We start from the raw sequence: 25,121 nt of genomic DNA, 5'->3' as shown, positions 1-25,121 counted from the left end.
CGGATGTCAGCGGACATAAAAAAGGATGTAAACATTTACATCCATATACGTTTTTGATCCGTTTTTTTTTTTTTACAAAAAAAAATAAAAAGTAACTGAACTGAACTAAAAAAACGAATGACCGTGTGAAAGGACCCTTAGTCCCGGTTCACACTGGTGTGATGTGCGATATCGCATATGATATCACATGTGATTCACACCGCACTGCAGTGCAATTCTCATGCAATGCGAATTCAGCCATACAGATAGTATGGCTGAATTTGCATCGTATTCGGACCAAACTCGTACAGGACCCTTTTTTTGGTCCACACCAGAATCGGATCGCATGTGATACGATTCCTGTCTGAATTGACAGTTCGTACTGCGATATGTGAACTGATTTGGGGGGGGGGGGGGTTATTAACTTCCTATTGACACTCCCAGCAGTTTGCATGGTGCGGTGTGAACTGCCTTGCGAGTCAGGTGCAATGCGGGGAACCGCAGTGGATTCGCAGAGTTCCTGCATTGCAGTAGTGTGAACCGAGCCTAAAGCTGAATACACACTATACAACTTTTGTTTCCTTTAGATTTACCTTCAACTATGTAGTGCCAGGGCCTGCCTGATCGCATGCACATTGAAAGTGTTTAGGTTTGACCTCATTCTATACGGTTTTGGGAAATCTAAGGCCCCTTTCACACATGCTGTGGGAAAATGTGAAAATATGATCTTTTGTGTCAGAGAGGAGTCTCATAGTGTCACTCGAAATTAGGTGACACATCGGGCTGTGCTGGTGGAGTGGGGTACAGGCTCTGCGTAAGCCACTCGGAATTGCTGCATCCACTGGGAGAAGTTACGGAAAGTGAAACACACACAAAGTATTAACTGTGCAAAAGGAACCAGCTCACTTCTAAGGTGGAGTGCTGCCTTAACACTGATTTCATGTGACCACAGCCTTAGCCTGTACAGGCAGGCATTATTAAGCATTGCACTGTGACTGTATCAGGGTACAGATAGTTATCTAAATATGTGGAGTAGAGTGTACCCACTTCTAAGTCTTAAAATGAGCTCATTTTGCTGTGCTTCTCCTGTGGATCACAGGAGTGCAGTTCGTTCTGCACACCTGTAACCGTTTTTAGCAAACAGCGAGCTGACGTCAGAGAGCCGGTTCAGGCTGGGGCAAGATCTTGAGCGCCCCTGAGAGCCTGAGCTGGCCGCTCCTGCCCCCTCCACAGCCCAGCACTCCAGTGAGCAAGGAGAGGGCAGAGCAGAAAGCTGGCGATTGACAGTTGCCAGTCCTCTGCTCAGGGAGCTCTGATAGGAGTCACTTTGGGGTGGAGGGCCTGTGGAACCCAGCTTACCTTAGAGAGGTCGCAAAACTCCTTGTCCAGCTCCCCCGGCCCCTCCTATGTGTAATTTACCCTGTGCCTATTAGGGGCACAGGGTGACAGAGAACCCCAGTCTGGTCTGCACTAACCACTCACCGTACAACCACACCGGACTCAGCATTTCCTTTTACCCCTGTTATCCTGGGTTCTATATGTGTGGTTTGTGTTGGAAGAATGAAGGGACGCTATCACTTTGGACATTAATATTTCTGAACAATATTCCTCAAGAAATATATGAAGATAAATAATTTCACCTTTCAGACTGCTAGATCATTTGAGGTGAGGGTTGTTATGTGTTTGTTAAGTGCCTGTATCCCATTGTTCTATTGTTTGTCTGCCTTGGGAGCAAAGAGAAGCTTATACGGCGGACATACTCCTCTTGAGTATGGGGGTCCGTCACATGGGCGATCGTGGCATTTGATCGCTCGGTTCTCAGTGTTAGAGCCAGCATGGGACAGATGCAGCATCAGATTGTATGATTAAAAAATATATATATTTTCATACTTCCCATTTAAACTGTAATTTCACATGTCAGCAGTTTCCGACTGTAAGTGCAGGCATTAGCGTGTGTAACTAGCGAGTCCCTAATTGGACGTGTTAAGCCCCACCCACACCCTATCGTATAACATCCTTTAATCTGAAAATCAAAAGGCATCAGGTGGAAAATTGCTAGCCAATCAGATGCAGCCACTGTTCAGGTATTCTGACAGCTCTGGGTGTTGACTGTCAAGCTCTGCACACACGGCCCAGATTCTCGTCAGGAAAAAAACATTGTTTTTCCCGACGAGATTCCTGGCAAGATTTTCTTGCCAGCAGAGTGTACACACGTACGATTCAAAAGAACCGCAGTTCTTTTAAATGGCACGAACGCGGTGATGTCATTGACTATGACGAGCATGCGCTCGCCACGTTCGATGCTGTCGCCGCCATCTTGCTTCACCCTACCTATGCCTTGGAAGCTACCGTACCGCGCATGCGTCAAAGTCATTTCGAGCATGCGCGGGTTTCCATGGAGACAGGTAAGTATACACACGCTGGGGTTTCTCGGCAGGAAAGCAGAGAATGTCACGACGAGAAAATAGAGAGCAGGTTCTCCGAGAGACGAGAAACCTCAAATCCTCGTACACATGCTCAGATTACTCGGCAAGAAAGCTCTGCCAGCAGTTTTCTTGCTGTTTCTTGCCGAGAAAACCGTGCGTGTGTACGAGGCTTACGAATATAAAGCTGGCAGCAGGAGATTCGTACATGTTTAGTGTAGATGAGGAAACCAATTGATTAACCACTTAAGGACCCCTTCACGCCGATATACGTCGGCAGAATGGCACGGCTGGGCACAAGCACGTACCTGTACGTCCTCTTTAAGTGCCCATCCGTGGGGTCGCGAGCGCGCCGCTGGCGGTGCGCTCGCGACCGGGTCCGAAGCTCCGTGACCATGCCCGCGGGACCCGATCGCTGCCGATGTCCCGCCATCAGTCACCGGAGCTGAAGAACGGGGAGAGGTTTGTGTAAACACACCTTCCCCGTTCTTCATTGTGGCAATGTCAGTGATCATCTGTTCCCTGATATAGGGAAAGACGATCACTGACGTCACACGTCCACCCTGCCCCCCTACAGTTAGAAACACATATGAGGTCACACTTAACCCCTACAGTGCCCCCTAGTGGTTAACTCCCAAACTGCAATTGACATTTTCACAGTTATCAGTGCATTTTTATAGCACTTTTGGCTGTGAAAATGACAATGGTCCCAAAAATGTGTCAAAATTGTCTGATGTGTCAGCCATAATGTCGCAGTCACAAAATAAATTGCTGATCGCCACCATTAGTAGTAAAAAAAAAAATATTAATAAAAATGCAATAAAAATATCCCTTAGTTTGTAAACGCTACAAATATTGCACAAACCAATCGATAAACGCTTATTGCGATTTTTTTTACCAAAAATATGTAGAAGAATACGTATCGGCCTAAACTGAGGGAAAAAAAAAGTTGTTTTAAAACATTTCGGGGGATATTTATTATATCAAAAAGTAAAAAATGTTGATTTTTTTTCAAAATTGTCGCTCTATTTTTGTTTATAGCGCAAAAAATAAAAACCGCAGAGGTGATCAAATACTACCAAAAGAAAGCGCTATTTGTGGGAAAAAAAGTACGCCAATTTTGTTTGGGAGCCACGTCGCACAACCGCGCAATTGTCAGTTAAAGCGACGCAGTGCTGAATCACAAAAAGGGGCAAGGTCCTTAACCTGCATAATGGTCCGGGTCTTAAGTGGTTAAGCAATCTCACAGTGTGTATGGCCTGTGTTACCCAGTGTTCGCTGAAACCATTGTCCTCATTAAAGGCTTTACCTTCAACTTCTGTTCTGTCAACTGTAAAATAGCCTAACCTAGTCAGTAATCACATAATATATATATAAATCTTTGTTGCCGTTTTTAATTAAACTAACTCTGGGAAACACACAGCCCTCATCTACATAATTTATTCAAGTCTGTAAAGCTCTCATCCATAATCTACATATAGGACATTGTTCTTTGAGGTCTTGCGGCTCATGTAGCCAGGGCCGCTGATAGGCCAGTACAGCTGGCCCAGTTGTACCGGGCCCGGCTGGCAGGGGGGCCCGGGCAGCCTCGACAGAACCAATTAATGTTATTAAAAAAAAAAAAAAACTCCACAGCCCTGACCGCTAGTCAATCGTGCAAAAGTCCCCCCCCCCCCCCCCCCCCCCGCTTTTTACTTTTTTTTTTTTTGATCGCCGCTCAGGTACCTGCCTGCTTGTTCCGTAAGTAAGCGGCAGCAGGTAGGGACTATTTCCTCTGTTTCGGGCGCGGAAGTGTATTCCTCTCTCTCCCGCGCCCGCTCCTCTGCTCTGCTCAGTCTGCAGAATCAAGTCCCGGCCAGCTTGTCCTTCCCTGGCGCCGCGGAGTGATTCTTCTCCCTCCGCGGCGACAGGGGAAAGAGTGAGAGAAGGAAAAGCACAGGCAGTTGCAGAAAGAAAAAAAAAACACTTTTTGTGACACTCCGGGCAGCGAATCCAGGAATCCAGGCAGGCAGACCGCACAGCAGCCAGCGCTACTACTACAGTCAAGGAGGAAGTGACTCTGTCCTGGGGCCAGGAATCAGGATAACAGGTATGAATGTACTTGTTTGGGGGGGGGGGGGGGGGGGTCAAGATCTACTGTCTGCAGGCTCACTCTAATTATTATTTCAGGCCTGGCTACTCCACTGTAGCTGAAAGTACTGAGTAGTGGTAGCATTTAAAGTGGAGTTTCACCCAAAAAATACATTTTTAACATTACATTCAGCCGAGTTGTCCTAATGACAATCGGCTGTTTTTTTTTCGTACATACCGTATTTTACCGCCGCTTCCGGGTATGTCTTCTGCGGGACTGGGCGTTCCTATCTGATTGACAGGCTTCCGACCGTCGCATACAGCGCGTCACGAGTTGCCAAAAGAAGCCGAACGTCGGTGCGCAGGCGCCGTATAGAGCCGCACCGACGTTCGGCTTCTTTCGGCAACTCATGATGCGCTGTATGCGACGCTCGGTAGCCTGTCAATCACATAGGAACGCCCAGTCCCGCAGAAGACATACCCGGAAGCGGCGGTAAAATACGGTATGTACGAGAAAAAAAAACAGCCGATTGTCATTAGGACAACTCGGCTGAATGTAATGTTAAAAATTTATTTTTGGGTGAACCCCCACTTTAAGGAAAATGTTTCCCTGCAAATACATACCTCCCAACCGTCCCGGATTCCGCGGGACCCTCCCGCAATTCCAAGTGTGTCCCGGGGTCCCGCGGACTAGACTAGAGTCCCAGAAAACAGGGCCCCAGGCGCAACCTTGAGGGGGGTGACATTCCGTGCCTCCTCCTCATTTTCATTTTCTGTGTCCCCGATCTCACCCGCCATGTTTGGTGTCCGGTGCCCTGTGATTGGGCGTATGGGGGTCATGTGCGGCGTGGGGCTGGCCTGTCTGGAATCGTCTAGAAGTCCCGCCTCCGCACATGACCGCTATACGCCCAATCACAGTGCGACGGGAAATACAGACCATGGAGACAATCACAGTGTGAGCCGCAAGAGCTGCGGTCTTCCCCTCCGCCTGTCTCTCTGCTCTGTGTCCCTCGGTGGCAGTGTGTCCCTCGGCGGCAGAGGGGCAGGGCGACTCGGTTCTAAGAGATGGGAGCATGGATGATGGAGGTGCAGTCTTACACCATGGAGCGGGCTGCAGGTGGATGGCGCAGGCGGGGAGTCGGGACAGAGGTAAGGAGGACGGATTTGAACCGAGCTGTGGGGAGGGGGGTGTGAGTAGTGCAGGAAGTAGGACGCTTACTGTAGGAGTCAGGGGGGTCAGCGTCTGTGTCAGGTGGGGGTCAGCGTCTGTGTCAGGTGGGGGTCAGCGTCTGTGTCAGGTGGGGTGCAGCGTCTGTGTCAGGTGGGGTGCAGCGTCTGTGTCAGGTGGGGGTCAGCCTCTGTGTCAGGTGGGGGTCAGCGTCTGTGTCAGGTGGGGTGCAGCGTCTGTGTCAGGTGGGGGTCAGCCTCTGTGTCAGGTGGGGGTCAGCGTCTGTGTCAGGTGGGGTGCAGCGTCTGTGTCAGGTGGGGGTCAGCGTAATGTGAGTAGTGCAGAAAGTAGGAGTCAGGTGGATCAGTGTGTGTGTCAGGGGGTCAGATAGATCACATGTGTTCAAAACATGGAAAGAGTGCAGCGCTATGTGGTTAAAATCATGTGTGAAATAAATGTTATACCTTGAAATGTAAACAAATGATATGTGAAAAATGTATTAAAAGGAAAACTAATGCAGAGTCCAAAAAGAACATAACATAGTCTGTGAAGAGTTAATTTCAAAAGCACACTACACAGACCACACTGTGGAATCTAGGAGCCAGCTAAAAAAGTTAGGAGCCAGAAACGCACCCCGTCCCACCAAGCTTGTGCGCAGAAACAAACGCATACGTGAGTAGCGCCCACAGGGCCGCTGATAGGCCAGTGGAACTGGCCCTGTTGTACCGGGCCCGGCAACCTGATCAGATAAAAAATTAAATCTAAAAAAAATAATCCTCCAGCCATGCCCCTTAACCACTTCCATACCAGGTACTTACGCAGCTTCCCGCCCAAGCCAATTTTCAGCTTTCAGCACTGTCGCACTTTGAATGGCAATTGCGCGGTCATGCTACACTGTACCCAAACAAAATTGGCGTCCTTTTTTTCCCCACAAATAGAGCTTTCTTTTGGTGGTATTTGATCACCTCTGCGATTTTTTTTTTTTGCGCAACAACTAAAAAAAGGCTGAAAATTTGGAAAAAAAAATACGTTTTTATTTTTTTCTGTTAATTTTTTTGTAAATAAGTTTTCTCTTTCAATTACGGGCACTGATATGGCGGCACTAATGGGCACCGATGAGATGGCACTGATGGACATCGATGAGGTAGTACTGACGGGCACAGATGAGGTGGCACTGATTGGCGGCGCTGGTATGCGACACTGATGGGCACACATAGGCGGCACTGATGGGCACACATAGGCGGCACTGATGGGCACACAGGCGGCACTGATGGGCACACATAGGCGGCACTGATGGGCACACATAGGCAGCACTGATGGGCACACATAGGCGGCACTGATGGGCACACATAGGCGGCACAGATGGGCACTCATGGGCGGCACTGATGTATACTTATGGGTGGCACAGATGGGCACTGCTAGGTGGGCACTGGGCATGGATGGGCACTGTGGGGTGGCGCTGATGGACACTGGGGTGGCGCTGATGGACACTGGGGTGGCGCTGATGGACACTGGGGTGGCAGCACTGATTGTTGCCAGTCAGTGCCCATTTGTGGGCACTGACTGGCATCTTTTTTCTTTATGCTTTTTTTTTTTTTTTTTTTTTTTAACTTTTTTTTTTTTCTGTTTTTTTTTTTTTTTTTTTGCCCACCCTGGTGGTCCAGGGTGGGCATCCCTGGTGGTCCAGTGTGGCGATCCGAGGGGGGGCTGCGCTGATAACCAATCAGCGCGAACCCCCCCTGTCAGGAGAGCCGCCGATCGGCTATCCTCTACTCGCGTCTGTCAGACGCGAGTGAGGAAGAGCCATCAACGGCTCTTCCTGTTTACATCGTGATCAGCCGTGGTTGGACACGGCTGATCACGTGGTAAAGAGTCTCCGCCGGAGGCTCTTTACCGAGATCGGAGATGCAGGGTGTCAGACTGACACCCCGCATCACCGATCGCCGCGATGCGCGCCCCCACGGGCGCGCGCGGCATGAAATCCTGCAGGACGTTCTGGAACGTCCTGTCAGGATTTCATAACCACTTCCCGGACGTAAATCGGCCATAGGCCGGGCGGGAAGTGGTTAACGACAACATCAGCTGTCAAGTCACTGGGCCAGGGGGCGGGACCAGGGGTGGAGCTCAAGGGGGGCCCCGTCAGGTAGGCTGTACGGGGCCCCATGAGTTCTATCAGCAGCCCTGCATGTAGCAATATGTGCAAATGTGAATTCTGCTGAGTCTAGAGCAGGGTGTGGAAGTGAGCAATAACAAGTTGAATGGAAGGTAAATGGCAGGTGCATGTGGCCTAGTTTCTCCTTCACTGTAAGAGCCAAAACAGTCTGTTTCTCACACCCACTGACTGCACATGTACGCTGCACTCCGTGAGAAGATGAACTGTGTAAATACAGAATCAGTGAACGAAACACCAACTGTCCAATGCCATACTAGGAGGATTCATTGTTAAAGCCAAAGTTCAGCCTTATACACACAGCCATCAGAAGGTGGTGCTCAGCGTGGATTCTCCACACCTTCCAAGTCCGGCCCAAAAATCAGACTATTACGCTCAATGGTCTGGCACTGCATGGCTTGAAAACTGTGGGCTAGATTCATAGAGAGATACGCCGTCGTAACTCTGAATCTACGCCGTCGTAAATTTAAGCGTATTCTGGAAACCAGATACGCTTAACCACTTAAGGACCGGACCAATATGCTGCCTAAAGACCCAAGGTGTTTTTACAGTTCGGGACTGCGTCGCTTTAACAGACAATTGCGCGGTCGTGCGACATGGCTCCCAAACAAAATTGGCGTCCTTTTTCCCCCACAAATATAGCTTTCTTTTGGTGGTATTTGATCACATCTGCGGTTTTTAGTTTTTGCGCTATAAACAAAAATAGAGCGACAATTTTGAAAAAAATTCAATATTTTTTACTTTTTGCTGTAATAAATATCCCCCAAAAACATATATAATTTTTTCCCCTTAGTTTAGGCCGATACGTATTCTTCTACCTATTTTTGGTAAAAAAAATCGCAATAATCGTTTATCGGTTGGTTTGCGCAAAATTTATAGCGTTTACAAAATAGGGGATAGTTTTATTGCATTTTTTTTTTTTTACTACTAATGGCGGCGATCAGCGATTTTTTTTCGTGACTGCGACATTATGGCGGACACTTGGGACAATTTTGACACATTTTTGGGACCATTGTAATTTTCACAGCAAAAAATGCATTTAAATTGCATTCTTTATTGTGAAAATGACAGTTGCAGTTTGGGAGTTAACCACAGGGGGCGCTGTAGGAGTTAGGGTTCACTTTGTGTGTGTTTACAACTGTAGGGGGGTGTGGCTGTAGGTGTGACGCCATCGATCGTGTCTCCCTATAAAAGGGATGACGCGATCGATACGCCGCCACAGTGAAGAACGGGGAAGCCGTTTTACACACGGCTCTCCCCGTTCTTCAGCTCCGGGGACCGATCGCCGCACTCGAGCGGTGATCGGGTCCCGCCCGCGACCCTCGGCTGGGTACTAGTACAGGATGTATATATACGTACATGTGCCCAGCCGTGCCATTCTGCCGACGTATATGTGCAGGAGGCGGTCCTTAAGTGGTTAAATTAGGCTAAGATACGAGCGGCGTAAGTCTCTTACGCCGTCGTATCTCAGGGTGCATATTTACGCTGGCCGCTAGGTGGCGCTTCCGTCGATTTCAGCGTAGAATAGGCAAATGAGCTGGATACGCCGATTCAGAAAAGTACGTGCGCCCGGCGGATTTTTTTACGTCGTTTGCGTAAGGCTTTTTCCGGCGTAACGTTACTCCTGCTATATGAGGCATAGCCAATGTTAAAGTGGAGGTTTCCCCTTAAAAAAATTCTAACAATACATTCAGAAGCCTGATTACACTGCGGGTAGTCTGTGTTTTTTTTTTTTCCGTACATACCTCGTTATCGCCGTTTCATCCGTCGGCTTCCGGGTATGATTCTTGCTGGACCTAGTTGATTGACGTTCCTCCGACCGGCGCATACTGCGCGTCACGACTTTACGACAGAAGCCGAACGTCATTGCGCAGGCGCCGTATAGAGTCGGCTCTATACGGCGCCTGCGCAGCGACGTTCGGCTAATTTCGGAAAGTCGTGACGTCAAGTATGCGTCGGTCGGAGGAACGTCAATCAACTAGGACCGCCCAGCCCCACAAGAATCATACCCGGAAGCCGAGGGATGAAACGGAGATATCGAGGTATGTACGAAAAAAAAAAAAAAAAAACCCCAGCCTACCCGCAGTGTAATCAGGCTTCTGAATGTATTGTTAGAATTTTTTTTTAGGGGGAACCTCCACTTTAAGTATGGACGTCGGAACAGCGTCGAATTTTGTGTCGTTTACGTAGGTCGTTCGCGAATAGGGCTTTGCGTAAATTACGTTCACGTCGAAAGCATTGACTATTTGCGACATGATTAGGAGAATGCGCACTGGGATACATTCACGGACGGCGGATGCGCCATTCGTTAGAGACTACATTTACGTGGGGTCATGTTTTATTTTCATAAAACACGCCCACATCTTCTCAATTTGAATTCGGCGCTTACGGCGGCAGATTTACGCTACGCCGCCGTAACTTAGGGTGTAGGTTCTTTGTGAATCCAGCCCCAGCCTCACTATGTTACGGCGGCGTAGCGCATCTGAGATACGCAACGCCCACAAACTTACGGCGGGCTATATGAATCTAGCCCAATGGGCGTTACTTACGAAAGGCAAATCCACTTTGCACTACAAGTGCACTTGAAATTGCACTGAAAGTGCAGTCGCTGTAAATCTGAGGGGTAGATCCGAAATGAGGGGAAGCTCTGCTGATTTTATCATCCAATCATGTGCAAGCTAAAATACTGTTATTTATTTTCCTTGCATGTCCCCCTCGGATCTACAGCGACTACACTACCAAGTGCACTTGTAGTGCAAAGTGGATTTGCCTTTAGTAAAAAAGCTCTAATATGTAAACCCAAATCACTAAAATCTCATAATAGCTTTATTGTGTTAATGCCAATTCTAAAGTCATTTTAAAGAGAAAGTAAACCCTGATGGGGTTTTACTTCCTTTTTAGCCCGCTGCAAAGCCTGCAAATGAAAAGCATAATGGGCTAGTATGCATGTGCCACTTACCTGCAAAAGAATCCAGCGATGTCCCCTGTGTAGGCAGCGTCCATCTTCTGTCCCCTCTTCCTTCCGGGCTGTGGACTCCGGCTCTGTGATTCGCCAGAGCCGCGTGACGTCACTCCCACACATGCGCACAAGAGCCGCCATTTACGGCACAGGCTGGGGAAGAAACGGCACTTAATGCCGCGTACACACGACCGTTTCATGTCATGGAAAAAAACAAAGTTTTTCTCGACGTGATTCTCGTCAAGCCTGCCTTGCATACACACAGTCGTGAAAAAAAAAATGCTTGAGCAAAGCGCGGTGACGTACAACACGTACGACGGCACTATAAAGGGGAAGTTCCACTCAGATGGCGCCACCCTTTGGGCTGCTTTTGCCGATTTCATGTTAGAGCCTCGTATGGGTCTCTTTTAAGATCGGCATGGAGCATGTTCCGAAGGAGGGAGTAGACTCTAATCCACAGTCTGCACACCCTCGGGCAAGTCCACCAAACGTGCGCCATGGTACCCTCCTGGGAGCACCCTTGGAAACACAAAGGGAAATAGGCCGGAATAAAATGGGCCAGCGAGTGCTGGCTGCTTTTTCATATATTTGTTTGGTTTAGCGCAGTTTTTTTCCCCTTTTTTCACCCCTTCCATAGACTCCCATGTTAAATGGTAATTTATCTGGTGAATTTGGGGACCCAGTACTGGCCGGTTGTAGGTCCCCTGGACCCGGAAGTTGGCACACATGTAGCTCAATTTCTCCTCTATAAGTGTGCTAAGTTTTTTGTCTGTGGGACCTACGGCTAGGGAGCATCGATTTTTCAAAGCCGGGCACCCGGTCCATAGAATCCCATGTTAAACGTCAGTCTAGTCATGGGCACAGTGAGGCATGCACATGGACACAAAGGCCCAGATTCTTAAAGACTTACGACGACGTATCTCCAGATACGCCGTCGTAAGTCCGAATGGCCGCCGTCGTATGTATGCGCCCGATTCATAGAATCAGTTACGCATACATTCTGCCAAGATACGAGCGGCGTAAGTTTCCTACGCCGTCGTATCTTGGGTGCATATTTACGCTGGCCGATAGGTGGCGCTTCCGTTGATTTCCGCGTCGAATATGCAAATGAGCTAGATACGCCAATTCACCAACGTATGTGCACCCGTCGCATTTAGTTACGCCGTTTATGTAAGACATATGTCGGCGTAAAGATAAAGCAGGTCTATAGGTGGCGCAGCCCATGCAAAGTATGGACGTCGGAACAAGCGTATCTTTTTACGTTGTTTGCGTAAGTCGTACGCGAATAGGGCTGTGCGTAAGTTATGTTCACGTCGTAGGCAGTGTTCGACGTATCTTAGGCATTCTATCCGACGCATGCGCACTGGGATACGTCCACGGACGGCGCATGCGCCGTTCGTTCAAAATGTCATTTACGTGGGGTCATGCTTTATTTACATAAAAGACGCCCACCTCTTCACAATTTGAATAAAGCGCGATTACGCCGGCACATTTATGCTACGCCGCCGTAATTTAGGACGCAAGTGCTTTGTGAATACAGCACTTGCCTCTCTAAGTTGCGGCGGCGTAGCGTAAATACGATATGCTACGCCCGCCCACACTTACGCCGCCCTACGTGAATCTAGGCCAGTGAGGCAAAGTAAGGCACAGTGAGGCATGCAGATGGACACCCTAGGCTTATACTCGAGTCAATACGTTTTCCCAGTTTTTTGTGGTGAAATTAGGTGCCTCGGCTTATATTCGGGCTTGCTTATACTCGAGTATATACGGTATATTGCCTCTTTCAAAGGCTGGCTATTGTGTACAAAAGGTGATGACAGGGTCACCTAAATGATTATTTTAATGAATACATAACTGGATTACAGGGATTACAGTTAGGTTTCATAAGCAGTGGATACAGACTTCAAAAGGTTGTGAAAGTAAAGAAAAATGTAAGCTTACGAATAAATCAAAAGCAAAAAAATGAATTTATTTAAACAAATGCCTCCAGTCAAAATCATGACGAAGAAGCTTATTATCGCTAATGTTCCATGCGCGTCGAGCGGCCCAGGAGTTTACTCTCAGCTGATATGTTCCTGATTTGCCCACCACATCTATAAACACGGCATGGAGGTCTGGTGAAAGAGCAGTGCGGCCGGATTCCATCGCTCGGGCCATTTCAGGAGGCTTATGGGGCACAGATGCTGCACAAGTCTGGGAAAATTTCAGCTGAATGGAAGCTATTATGTGTAAGGCTGCCATGTGAATGTGTACAAGGCAGGTTCATATAATGGAGCACATACGAGCCTTGCACTACGTCCTTCCATTTCCTTTTTATCTTTCAATATTTTTATTGAAAATGAACAAAGTTGCCTCAGACATAGGTAACAAATATGAAAAGAACAATCGAGCTCTATCAGATTATATTATTCATACAAAGAGTCATAAGCCTAAAATCTATAGGCAGCAAAACAAAAACAAAAAAAATAGAGAGACTCAACATAAAATGCAGTTAGCAGGAAAGCTCGTTAATATATCTATATGACATAAAGATAACCAAAGAAAAAACAACAACACAATGTTCCCTTTAAATCGTATCCCTTCCCTCTTCCGCTGTGAAATCATTCACTGAGTGGTAATAAGAATTAAAAAAAAAGGAAAATACGAATAAAGCTAAGGAGCCATATTCTCGACTCCCTAGGGTCCAACCAGTGGTTGTCCCAGGAAGCCAACACTACCCCAGAATCACAAGAATGATTCATACCAGGAGCAAGATGTATATAAAGAACAGAAGAGGAAGAGGAGAAGGAAGAAAAAGGAGGGGAGGGATTGGGAAGGGTAGGGAAAGATAGGGAAGGACAAGGAAAGGTAAAGAAGGGGGAAAAGAAAAAAAAAAGGGAAACCCCTCCATATACTTCTACCTACATCATATTAACCTAGAGTCCATTTCCTTTTTAAATAAAGTTTGCAAAACTTGTGATGAAAGTGAAAAGCAACCCCTGAACCCTTATTTTTCACTCCCATTTTCCAGCGTAAAAGTCACTTATGGGATCCTGCGTTTCAGATAGAAGGTTCACTTAGAGGGCACGTTTGCTATTTCAACTTTCACAAAGGTGTCCAGATATAGCGAGCTATAGATGTGTTTTCTTAGCGTAATTATTGGCCGCAATAACCCGCTCGCAATCACGGAGCACAAAAATGACTCTAGAAAAAATAAACACGAGTTCTAGGTAATGCCCAACCCAGGAATAACATGGTGGCAGCACTTGAGATGTTCAGGCCGTTGTGGAAGGAATTGTTTATCCAAAATTACAAGCAAAAAGTTTCAAGGTTGCCCGATTTACACAAAGACCCCTTTATATTTATTTTGTTCAGTTAGCTCTTTAATTAGCCAAATTGTCCTCATTAAAATCTCTGTCCTCCCACTTCTTCCCATCTGTTTCCCGTTTCCCACTGCATTCGGTTATTAAAGAGTGATTGTGAAATGGCTTTGTTAAAAATGCACCCTCTACTAATATATATATTATATTTTTTATATATATATATATATATATATATATATATATATATATATATATATATATATATATATATATAGATATATATAGATATATATAGATATATATTTTTAATATATATATATATATATATATATATATATATATATATTTAATATATATATATATATATATATATATATATATTTAATATATATATATATATATATATATATATATATATATATAAAAAATATAATATATATTAGTAGAGGGTGCAGTTAATCATGAGCAACAGAGAGCAAAGACCAAGCAGATCCATACATACTATTAAATCCATTGTTTTAAAAAGAAAACTACACTTTTGCCAAGCAATCTATAAATGCTACACAAACCATTTTAGAATTTAAAACATATGTAAACCAAACTACAGAAAAAAATAATATATATTTTTTAATGTTAATGTAATTTTTATGTATATTGTATACTCATTAAATTTTCAGGTCTCTCCAATGGGGGAGAGAGACAATCAAATGGTCTTTACAGAAGTATAAGAGTTGCACATTTTGCATACATTAAAGCGGAGTTCCACCCAAATTTGCAACTATATCTGATCGCATTAAGTAAATTGCATAGATATGCCATTGACATTCAAATAATTAATTTGCTATTTACCTTCAAAATATATTTTTTTCATAGTATATAGAATACAATTTTATACAATTATTTATTGTGTTAAAGTCACATAAATAATAAATCCTGGACAATGACAAGATTAAACGAATAAGTACTGAATAGCTTAAATGGTCACTAAAGGATTTTTTTTTTTAGCTAACTAGCTTACTTTACCTTACTGCAGTCCTGGTTTCATGTCCTCATTGCTCGTTTTTGCTCTGATGTTGCTGTAATTCTGCTCTGTTCTGGACAATTCCTGGTTGTCTGTTTCCTGATCACCACAGTACTGGGAGATTCTAGTTTCATTTTCCAAACCAATACTGCTCTATGGGTCTGTCCAGCACAGAGGCATCAAATAACATGCAACAACTAAGCTCGATGCAAAAACGAAACTGAAACTAGGAGGTACATTATATGATTGTTTTTTATCTATTTTTAATTGTTTTTAAAAGGAATCAGTTAACTATTATGTCTCTATACCCTGTATACAGTCATTTGAGCAAAACATTTTTTTTCCTTTACAACTTCTTTAAATAAGTAGAAATAAAAGAAGTTAGAAGTGCATTTTTATAGCACTTTTCGCTGTGGTCCCAAAAATGAGTCAAAAGTGTCGGATGTGTCCGCCATAATGTCACAGTCATGAAAAAATAAATAAATAAAAATCGCTGATCGCCGCCATTAGTAGTAAAAAAAAATATTTATAAAAATTCCATAAAACTATCCCCTATTTTGTAAACGCTATAAATTTTGCGCAAACCAATCGATAAACGCTTATTGCAATTTTTTTTACCAAAAATATGTAGACGAATACGTATCGACCTAAACTGAGGGAAAAAAAAGGTTTTTTTTATATTTTTTTGGGGATATTTATTATAGTAAAAAATATTGCATTTCTTTCAAAACTGACGCTCTATTTTTTTTTATAGCGCAAAAAATAAAAACCGCAGAGGTAATCAAATACCACCAAAAGAAAGCTCTATTTGTGGGAAAAAAAGGACGCCAATTTTGTTTGGGAGCCACGTCGAACGACCGCGCAATTGTCAGTTATAGTGACGCAGTGCCGAAATCGCAAAAAGGGGCAAGGTCCTTAACCTGCATATTGGTCCGGGTCTTAAAGGGTCACTAAAGGAATTTTTTTTTTTAGCTAAATAGCTTCCTTTACCTTACTGCAGTCCTGGTTTCATGTCCTCATTGTTCGTTTTTGCTTTGATGTTGCTGTAATTCCTCTCTGTTCTGGACACTTCCTGGTTGTCTGTTTCCTGATCACCACAGTACTGGAAGATTTCTCTCTGTGGTCACTAATCAAGGGAGTGTGATTACTGTGTGTCTAAAACCCCACAGCACCAATCCAGTTTTGTTTTACAAACCATCACTGCCCTCTATTGGCTCTCTGCCTCTGTACATCAAAGACAGGAAACAACAGCAAAAACGAAACTAAACTGCAGGCACATTATATGATTGGTTTTTATCTATTTTTAATCGTTTTTAAAAGGAATCAGTTAACTATTATGTCTCTATACCCTGTAAACAGTCATTTCAGCAAAAACATTTTTTTCCTTTAGTGACTCTTTAAGTGGTTAAAAAAAATAAAAAATGACTAAACTTTTTTTTTCAATGAGGGAAAAAGTATTTGATTCCCTGCTGATTTTGTATGTTTGCCCACTGACACAGAAATGATCAGTCTATAATTTTAATAGTGGGTTTAAAATATCCAGAAAAACACATTTCAAAAAAAGTTGTAAATTGATTCGCATTTTAATGAGTGAAATAAGTATTTGACCCCCTATCAATCAGCAAGATTTCTGGCTCCCAGGTATCTTCTATACAGCAATCAGATTCCAATCTCTCCACCATGGCCAAGACCAAACAGCTGTCCAAGGATGTCGGGGACAAGATTGTAGACCTACACAAGGCTGGAATGGTTACAAGGCCATCGCCAAGCAGCTTGGTGAGAGGGTGAGAGGGTGACAACAGTTGGTGCGATTATTCGCAAATGGAAGAAGCACAAAATAACTGTCACTCTCCCTCAGTCTGGGACTCCATGCAAGATCTCACCTTGTGGAGTTTCAATGATCATGAGAATGGTGAGGAATCAGCCCAGAACTACACGGGAGAATCTTGTCAATGATCTCAAGGCAGCTGATACCATAGGGCCAGATTCACAAATGAGAAACGACGGCGTTTCTCCTGATACGCTGTCGTATCTCTGTTTCTAGCTATGCGACTGATTCATAGAATTAGTTACGCATAGATAGCCATAAGATCCGACAGGTGTAATAGTTTTACACTGTCGGATCTTAGGATGCAGTACCGCGGCCGCCGCTGGGGGGAGTTTGTGTCGTAAACCAGCGTCGGGTATGCAAATTCGGAGTTACGGCGGATCCACAGCGGTTTTTTTTTGCGTTCGCTACGTGGCCGCTAGTCTAGTTTCCCGTCGCAAAGTTAGTCGTTTTTTTTGGTGCCCCAACTTTAGTCAGCTAGTGTATTGCTGTCTAAAGTATGGCCGTCGTTCCCGCGTCAAAATTTAATGTCGTTTGCGTAAGCCGTCCGGGAATACGGAAGTACGCTACGCGCATCGCCGTTCAAAAAAATGACGTCACGGCGCGCAAAGCACGGCGGGAGTTAAGAAACGGAGCATGCGCAGTAGGTCCGGCGCTGCAGCGCGCCTAATTTAAATGGCACACGCCCATTTAAATTGGCCCGCCTTGCGCCGGAGGCCGCCGGCGTAGTTTTCATTGCAAGTGCTTGGTGAATCAGGCACTTGCGATGAAAAATTGCGGCGGTGTAACGTATCTAGGATACGTTACGCCGCCGCGATTCTACGTGAATCTGGCCCATAGTCACCAAGAAAACAATTGGTAACACACTACACCAAGAAGGACTGAAATCCTGCAGCGCCCGCAAGATCCCCCTGCTCAAGAAAGCACATGTACAGGCCGTCTGAAGTTTGCTAATGAACATCTGAATGATTCAGAGGAGAATGGGGTGAAAGTGTTGTGGTCAGATGAGATCAAAATCGAACTCTTTGGCATCAACTCAACTCACTCATGTACCCAGCGGGGAAACTACCAGTGGCTGTGCCAACACACATTAAGCAGGCATGGTCCACCATGGTCACTGGAAGACCAAGCCAGAGCACTGATGTGCAGCCATCACTGGAGAGCATGCGTGCATGTAGACAAGAATTGACTAAAGCAGGCTTTCAATGGAGACTACAAGTGGTAATTTTAACACAAGTTACGCACCATCAAGAAAACCACTTAGAGCACAGGTGTCAAACACAAGGCCCACGGGCCGAATCCAGCCCTCCAGGTCATTTTCATGTGGCCCTTTTACCTCTCCTGCAGCTGCAGGAGAGCTCTAGGCCTCCACTGGTCCTCCTCCAGACCCTTACTTTCTGCTTTCAAGCAATGCATCCAGCTTCTTCCCAGCAGCAGCATAAGGTAAGGGGGATACACTTTGATGTAAGGGAGGGTGGGGGACTCAACTTCTGATGGCTCTTGACATCTAATGTAAGGGGAGGGGATGCGCTGGACATCTAATTTTATAGATAATTGGCCCTTTTGAGGGCAATCATAATGCTGATGCGACCCACAATGAAATTGAGTTTGACACCCTTAACTTAGAGCAGGGGTGTCCAAACTTTTTTGAAAGAGGGCCAGATTTGATGAAGTGAACGTGCGTGAGGGCGGACCATTTTGCCTGACATGAACCATTAAAATTCTGTGTCAGTGTGTTCGTCCAAGCACTAATACACTGCCCAAAAATAATTATCCTATCTTTGTGGCTATGTGTGGTGAATACATTTATCTCCTCTTTGGCCCCCAACAAATCCCAGAGCTCCGCTCATGGGTAAGGATGAGGTCAGGTTGTAAAAAAAAATATATTTTCTCTTCTTTATCCCCTGAGAAATCTGGCCTTTATCTCTTCTGTGGCCCCCAAGCTCCACTCAGGGCAAGAATGAGCTATTATTTTTTATTATTATTATTAATATTATTATTAGATTAGATAAAATATATATATATTAAAACCAAGCTCATCCTTAGCCCGTGCGGAGCTGGGGGGGGCCACATAAGTGATAAAAGCAAATTGCAAGTGGGGGCCATATAAAACCAGGCCGCGGGCCGCAAATGGCCCGCGGGCCGGACTTAGGACATGCCTGACTTAGAGAAACACCCACTAAACGAAACAAAACCAAACTAAAACTAAAGGTCAGCTAGGTTACATTTTAAAATGTAAAATCATTAATAAATAAATGAGGTCCCATTTCATAAAGTGCAAAAGAGTAGGAAATTGTTCAAACATTTCCCACTCTTTTGCACTTTATTAAATTGGACTTTCTTTATTTATTAATGATTTTATCAACAGATGAATTTTGGAGATATTATTTCTATCACATTATTGGATTTATTTCTTTTACGTTATCAATTTTGATTTAGTGCTACACTATATATGTATTTTTGTCGTTAATTTGGTATCACAAATTTGTGGCGGCAGCGCTGTCCAAATATTTGTCCAATTCCAGTGCTGAATTGTTTTTAACCACTTGCCCACCGGGCCTATTCTGGCACTTCTCTCCTTCATGTAAAAATCACAATTTTTTTGCTAGAAAATTAATCAGAACCCCCAAACATTATATCTTTTTTTTTTAGCAGACATCCTAGGGAATAAAATGGCAGTCATTGCAATACTTTTTGCCACACCGTATTTGCGCAGCGGTCTTACAAGCGCACTTTTTTGGGGAAAAAAATCACTTTTTTTAATTAAAAAATAAGACAATAATAATTTTTGCCCAATTTTTTAATATATTGTGAAAGATAATGTTACGCCGAGTAAAATGATACCCAACATGACACGCTTAAAAATTGCGCCCGCTCGTGGCATGGCGTCAAACTTTTACCCTTAAAAATCTCCATAGGCGACGTTTAAAAATTCTACAGGTTGCATTTTTTGAGTGACAGAGTAGCTCTAGGGCTAGAATTATTGCTCTCGCTCTAACAATCACGGCGATACCTCACTTGTGTGGTTTGAACACTGTTTTCATATGTGGGCGCTACTCGCGTATGCGTTCGCTTCTGTGCGCAAGCTCGTCGGGACTAGGCGTTTTTAAAAAAATGTTTTTTGTTTTCTTATTTATTTTTATAATTTTTTACACTGAAATAAAAAATAAAAAATGATCACTTTTATTCCTATTACAAGGAATGTAAACATCCCTTGTAATAGAAAAAAGCATGACAGGTCCTCTTAAATATGAGATCTGGGGTCAAAAAGACCTCAGATCTCATAATTAGACTAAAATGCAAAAAAGAAAAAAAAAATTAAACTGTCATTTTTTCAAATGACAGAAAAAAAAAATGTTTCTTTAAGACGCTGGGCGGGACTGACGTTTTGACGTCACTTCCGCCCAGCAGAGCTATGGGGACAGGTGGGGGCGATTTTTTCCTCAGTCGCATCCCCACACAGGTGCCGAACGGACCCGATCGCCTCCGCCGCTACCAACGGCTCTGGTAAGCGGCGGAGGGCGCGGGAGAGCGGCGCGAGGGGGGGGGGGCCCTCTCCCGCCACCGATAACGGCGATCTCGCGGCGAATCCGCCGCGGAGGCCGCCGTTATGGTTTACAGGACCGTTGGCACTAAAGATGGATACCTCGGTTTGACTATGGGCCAGTGGGCAAGTGGTTAATTTATACATTTTAAAATGTGATCAATAAATTTCAGTTTAAATTGGATCCGGTAATTTCATGAATGCACAAAATAAAAAGGCAGCCAATCGAATTCAGTCAAGCTGGCGTCTATCATTATGGGATATACAACTGAGAAAGTTTAGCAGTTCTGTAACAGTCTTACCTTAGCAGCTCCTTGTACATCGATTTGGTTGTATCTATATACGGATTAATCACATCTTCAAACTGACAGACTGCTCCACCAAGGCAAAGATGTTTGAAAAGCAGGAAAATAAACTGTTCTCTATCTGATGGGCTGAAAATGTCGAACTTGTCAGAGTCTTCTACAAGAAGGACCTAAGGTGAGAAAATACCAATAGCTTTAAAGTGGTTGTAAACCTCAGACATTAAATATGAACAAAGGATAACCTTCAATAGTGTATACTTGTCTCAATCCAGAGCACCAAGAACATTTTGGCTTTGTTCTTCTGCTATCAGCATGAATCACTTGTGATAATTTTTCCTGGTACCAAGAGAAAAAATGGTGACAAAAGGAGGGACCTCCAGCAGATTGACAGCCCCAGCTCTGTTTCTGTGTTAAGGGGGGGGGGGGGTTGATCCTCCCCTCCAATCAGTTCTGCAGCGTGTAACTTCAGTTCTCCGCCCCCTTTTTTAAACTCTCAGAAAAGCTTTAAAGTTCAGCACTTTGAACTGATGTAGAGAAGACTGCAGCTGCAGGCTATACCCCGGTACCATTTTTCAAAGTGGGCGGTCGGCTATCTGGTAATAACGGCCGATCCGGCTCGGCAGCCACCTTTCCCGGGCCTCCTGTCCCACTGGGGGACCCGAGCCTTCGAATCCCACGCCACGCTGGCGCAGCGATGGGAGCACTGGCTTGCTGAATGCATTGCTTGCCTCTCTGCGCTGCGTTGGCGTAGCGTACATTGGTTACTCTACGGCGGCGTAAATTAGCGCCCACACTCTGTGAATCTGGGCCTAAGCCTTTTTCTGACACGTGTTGCTTACAAGTTAAAATCTGTATTTTTTTTTGCTAGAAAATTACTCAGAACCCCCAAACATTATGTATATTTTTTTTTAGCAGAGACCCTAGAGAATAAAATGACAGTCGTTGCAATATTTAATATCACACTGTATTAGCGCAGCAGTCTTTCAAAAGCAATTTTTATGAGTAAGGTTAGCCCAATATTTTTGTATAATATGAAAGATGATGTTACGCCGAAAATCGTGATCTTTATTCTAAGCAAAAAAATAGTGATTCCCACTTTATCCAGAATCATGCAGCGCTAGCAGATGTTAAACATTTTCCGACAGTTGGACTTTAACCACTTCCCGACCGCCTCATGTACATATATACGTCGGCAGAATGGCACGGACAGGCACATCAACGTACCTGTACGTGCCTGCCTAGACGTGGGTCGGGGGTCCGATCGGGACCCCCCTGGTACTTGCGGTGGTCGGGTTCCCTCGGGGAGCGATCCGGGACGACGGCGCGGCTAATTGTTTATAGCCGCTCCGTCGCGATCGCTCCCCGGAGCTGAAGAACGGGGAGAGCCGTATGTAAACACGGCTTCCCCGTGCTTCACTATGGCGGCGTATCGATCGAGTGATCCCTTATATAAGGGAGACTCGATCGATGACGTCAGTCCTACAGCCACACCCCCCTAAAGTTGTAAAATCACACAAAGTGAACACTAACTCCTACAGCGCCCCCTGTGGTTAACTCCCAAACTGCAACTGTCATTTTCACAATAAACAATGCAATTTAAATGCATTTTTTGCTGTGAAAATGACAATGGTCCCAAAAATGTGTCAAAATTGTCCGAAGTGTCCGCCATAATGTCGCAGTCACGAAAAAAATCGCTGATCGCCGCCATTAGTAGTAAAAAAATTTTTTTTTTATAAAAATGCAATAAAACTATCCCCTATTTTGTAAACGCTATACATTTTGCGCAAACCAATCGATAAACGCTTATTGCGATTTTTTTTACCAAAAATAGGTAAACGAATACGTATCGGCCTAAACTGAGGAAAAAAAAAATTTTTAGATATGTTTTTGGGGGGTATTTATTATAGCAAAAAGTAAAAAATATTGCATTTTTTTCAAAATTGACGCTCTATTTTTGTTTATAGCGCAAAAAAATAAAAACCGCCGAGGTGATCAAATACCACCAAAAGAAAGCTCTATTTGTGGGGAAAAAAGGACGCCAATTTTGTTTGGGAGCCACGTCGCACGACCGCGCAATTGTCTGTTAAAGCGACGCAGTGCCGAATCGCAAAACCTGGCCTGGGCATTAAGCTGCCTAAAGGTCCGGGGCTTAAGTGGTTAAATAGGTATCTGATGCTACACTTACTTTCCGAAGTTCATCTGAGATAATGAAGTCATCTACATATTCATCCAGACACTTGGAAATATATCCGCCTTCCTTGACAAGATTTTCTGCATGCAGACGGTCAAATATTGACATTGACAGCTGAGTACAAGGCACTTCTTTTACGTCAACCTTTTTAACTTCGCGTCCTTGAAAAACAAACATACTTTTTATACAGCAACACATATTAAGCTGAAAATAACTGTTACGTGTATTTAGGACATCGATTGGTCAATAATAAAAAAAAATTTTGGCCTCTTTGGGAAGACTCTTTATTTTCTATTTTGTTATAAACAAGGATTCAAGCGCCAAGGAACAAAAAAAGCTAAACCAAACAACATTTATATTAAAGTTACACTTCAATCCAACTGACTACAACTAAATACCCCTGTATGAAATCCTAAACAAATATCAAATCCAGTGATGCATATAAAGTAAAAAAAAAAAATGCTTCCCTTACCTTACCTGACTGAGCCAAATCCTCCTTCATTTGTGTCTCACATGTTACACGTCCCAGACACTGCAGCTCAGACTGGGAGGGTTTCAGCAGCAGAGGCAGTGCTGTCAATCCAGAGGGCTGTGTGCAGGACTAGGCGTGGCCAGGTGCTGAATGACAAGCTACAGAGTAATGAGTCAGTACTGATAATGCTGATAGCCACGCCCCCTGCAACTTTCCCATTGTAGAGCAAAGAGAACAGCCTGCATGAGAGTGGCAACTCTGCACTGAATAAGGGAGCAGTGCAGCATCGTTGTCACCCCATCATAGAAAGGGACATTGATCTTCACTGGCAGGCCCAACAGATAATTGTGGGACTTTGAAGAGGAAATTCCAGCAAATGCCGCCGATTTGACATGTCAAATCGCACCAGTGTGAACCAGGGCTCAAACTGACCTTATAATATTACACCACATCCCACCCCCCCCCCCGTGCCCTCTTCCCTGATGTTCACCCAGGATGGGAGATCCCATCTGTGGACGTCATTTGACTATGGGCGGGATGTGAAGCGGTTAAAGAAACCACCAAGAACTCCGTTCTCATAGGCCTACCTCTCCATAGGATACCCCCTCTTCAGTCTATCAAGAATGCTGCTACCAGACTACTCTACCTTATGTACCATTCATTGTCCATGACTCCTCTCTGCCAGTCCCTCCACTGGTTTCTGATTGCTCAACTAATTCAAAATTCTAAGACAAACATACACAAGCCATTCACTATTCTGTCCCCAGCTACATCCCCAATCTTGTCTCATAAGATCATCCAAACTGTCCTCTCTGCCCCTCCCAAGATCTCCTGTTCTCTAGCTCCCTAGTCTCCTCTCTCCAGGACTTCTCCAGAGCCTCTCCCATCCTCTGTAACACCTTACCTCGATCTCTACGGCTATGTCCTACTATGGCCACCTTGAAAATGCATCTCTTCAGGGAAGCCTATCCCGCCTCCACCTAACAATTTAAAGCGGAGTTCCGGCCACAATTTCACTTTTTAAATATAAATACCCCTGTAATACACAAGCTTAATGTATTCTAGTAAAGTTAGTCTGTAAACTAAGGTCCGTTTTGTTAGGTTGTTACAGCATTTAGACACTTTATAAAATAGAAATTGACTGGGGCCATCTTAAGTGTGGGCATCATGAAGCCAGACTGTATGACTTCCTGGATTTCAGCCTTGCAGATCTCGCACATGCTCAGTGCTGCACAAGCAGTGTAATAGGTTTCAGATCATGTTTCAGCACCTGTACTGTCCAAGTCACATGATTCTTCGAGACTGGGGAGTGCACAGACTCCTGGAAAGTTGCACCCACTACATTCCCAGGAGTCTGTGCGGTGTAGGTTAGGAAGCTTAAGCACCTAGGTGCAGGAAGAGGGAAGATTAACTATTCTGCCTAGCAACAACACTTTGAAGGCATCTAAAAAAAAAAGTTTTTCTTAAAGGACTAATGACATTTTTTTAAAACTACTGATGTAATGTTATATTTATGGGTGGAACTCCACTTTAACTTTTAATTCTTCCATCAGCTCATCCCTCACGGGTATTACCTTTTGTACCACTTGCCCCATCCTATTAGATTCTCCTAACCCTCTTGTATTTTATTGTATTGGAACTGTACTGTCTCGCTTTATATTGTAAAGTGCTGCACAAACTGTTATTATT

At 44.5% G+C, this 25,121-nt stretch overlaps 1 protein-coding gene across 1 annotated transcript in view; it reads right to left on the bottom strand.

Moving 5' to 3' along the window:
* Positions 1 to 25,121, bottom strand: part of CFAP300 (cilia and flagella associated protein 300) — a 96,662-nt gene that overhangs the window by 32,670 nt on the left and 38,871 nt on the right. Inside the window, exons 4-5 of the mRNA XM_040340195.1 lie at positions 22,955 to 23,121; positions 20,767 to 20,939 (exon numbers count right to left, since the gene is read on the bottom strand). Of these exons, the coding sequence (XP_040196129.1) occupies positions 20,767 to 20,939; positions 22,955 to 23,121 (340 nt within the window). The remainder of the gene's footprint in view (positions 1 to 20,766; positions 20,940 to 22,954; positions 23,122 to 25,121) is intronic.

This window comes from Rana temporaria, chromosome 2 (assembly GCF_905171775.1).
Source record: "Rana temporaria chromosome 2, aRanTem1.1, whole genome shotgun sequence".
NCBI lineage: Eukaryota > Metazoa > Chordata > Amphibia > Anura > Ranidae > Rana > Rana temporaria.
The sequence above is the reverse complement of the archived record's forward strand: the minus strand, read 5'-3'. Positions and strand labels throughout refer to the sequence as shown.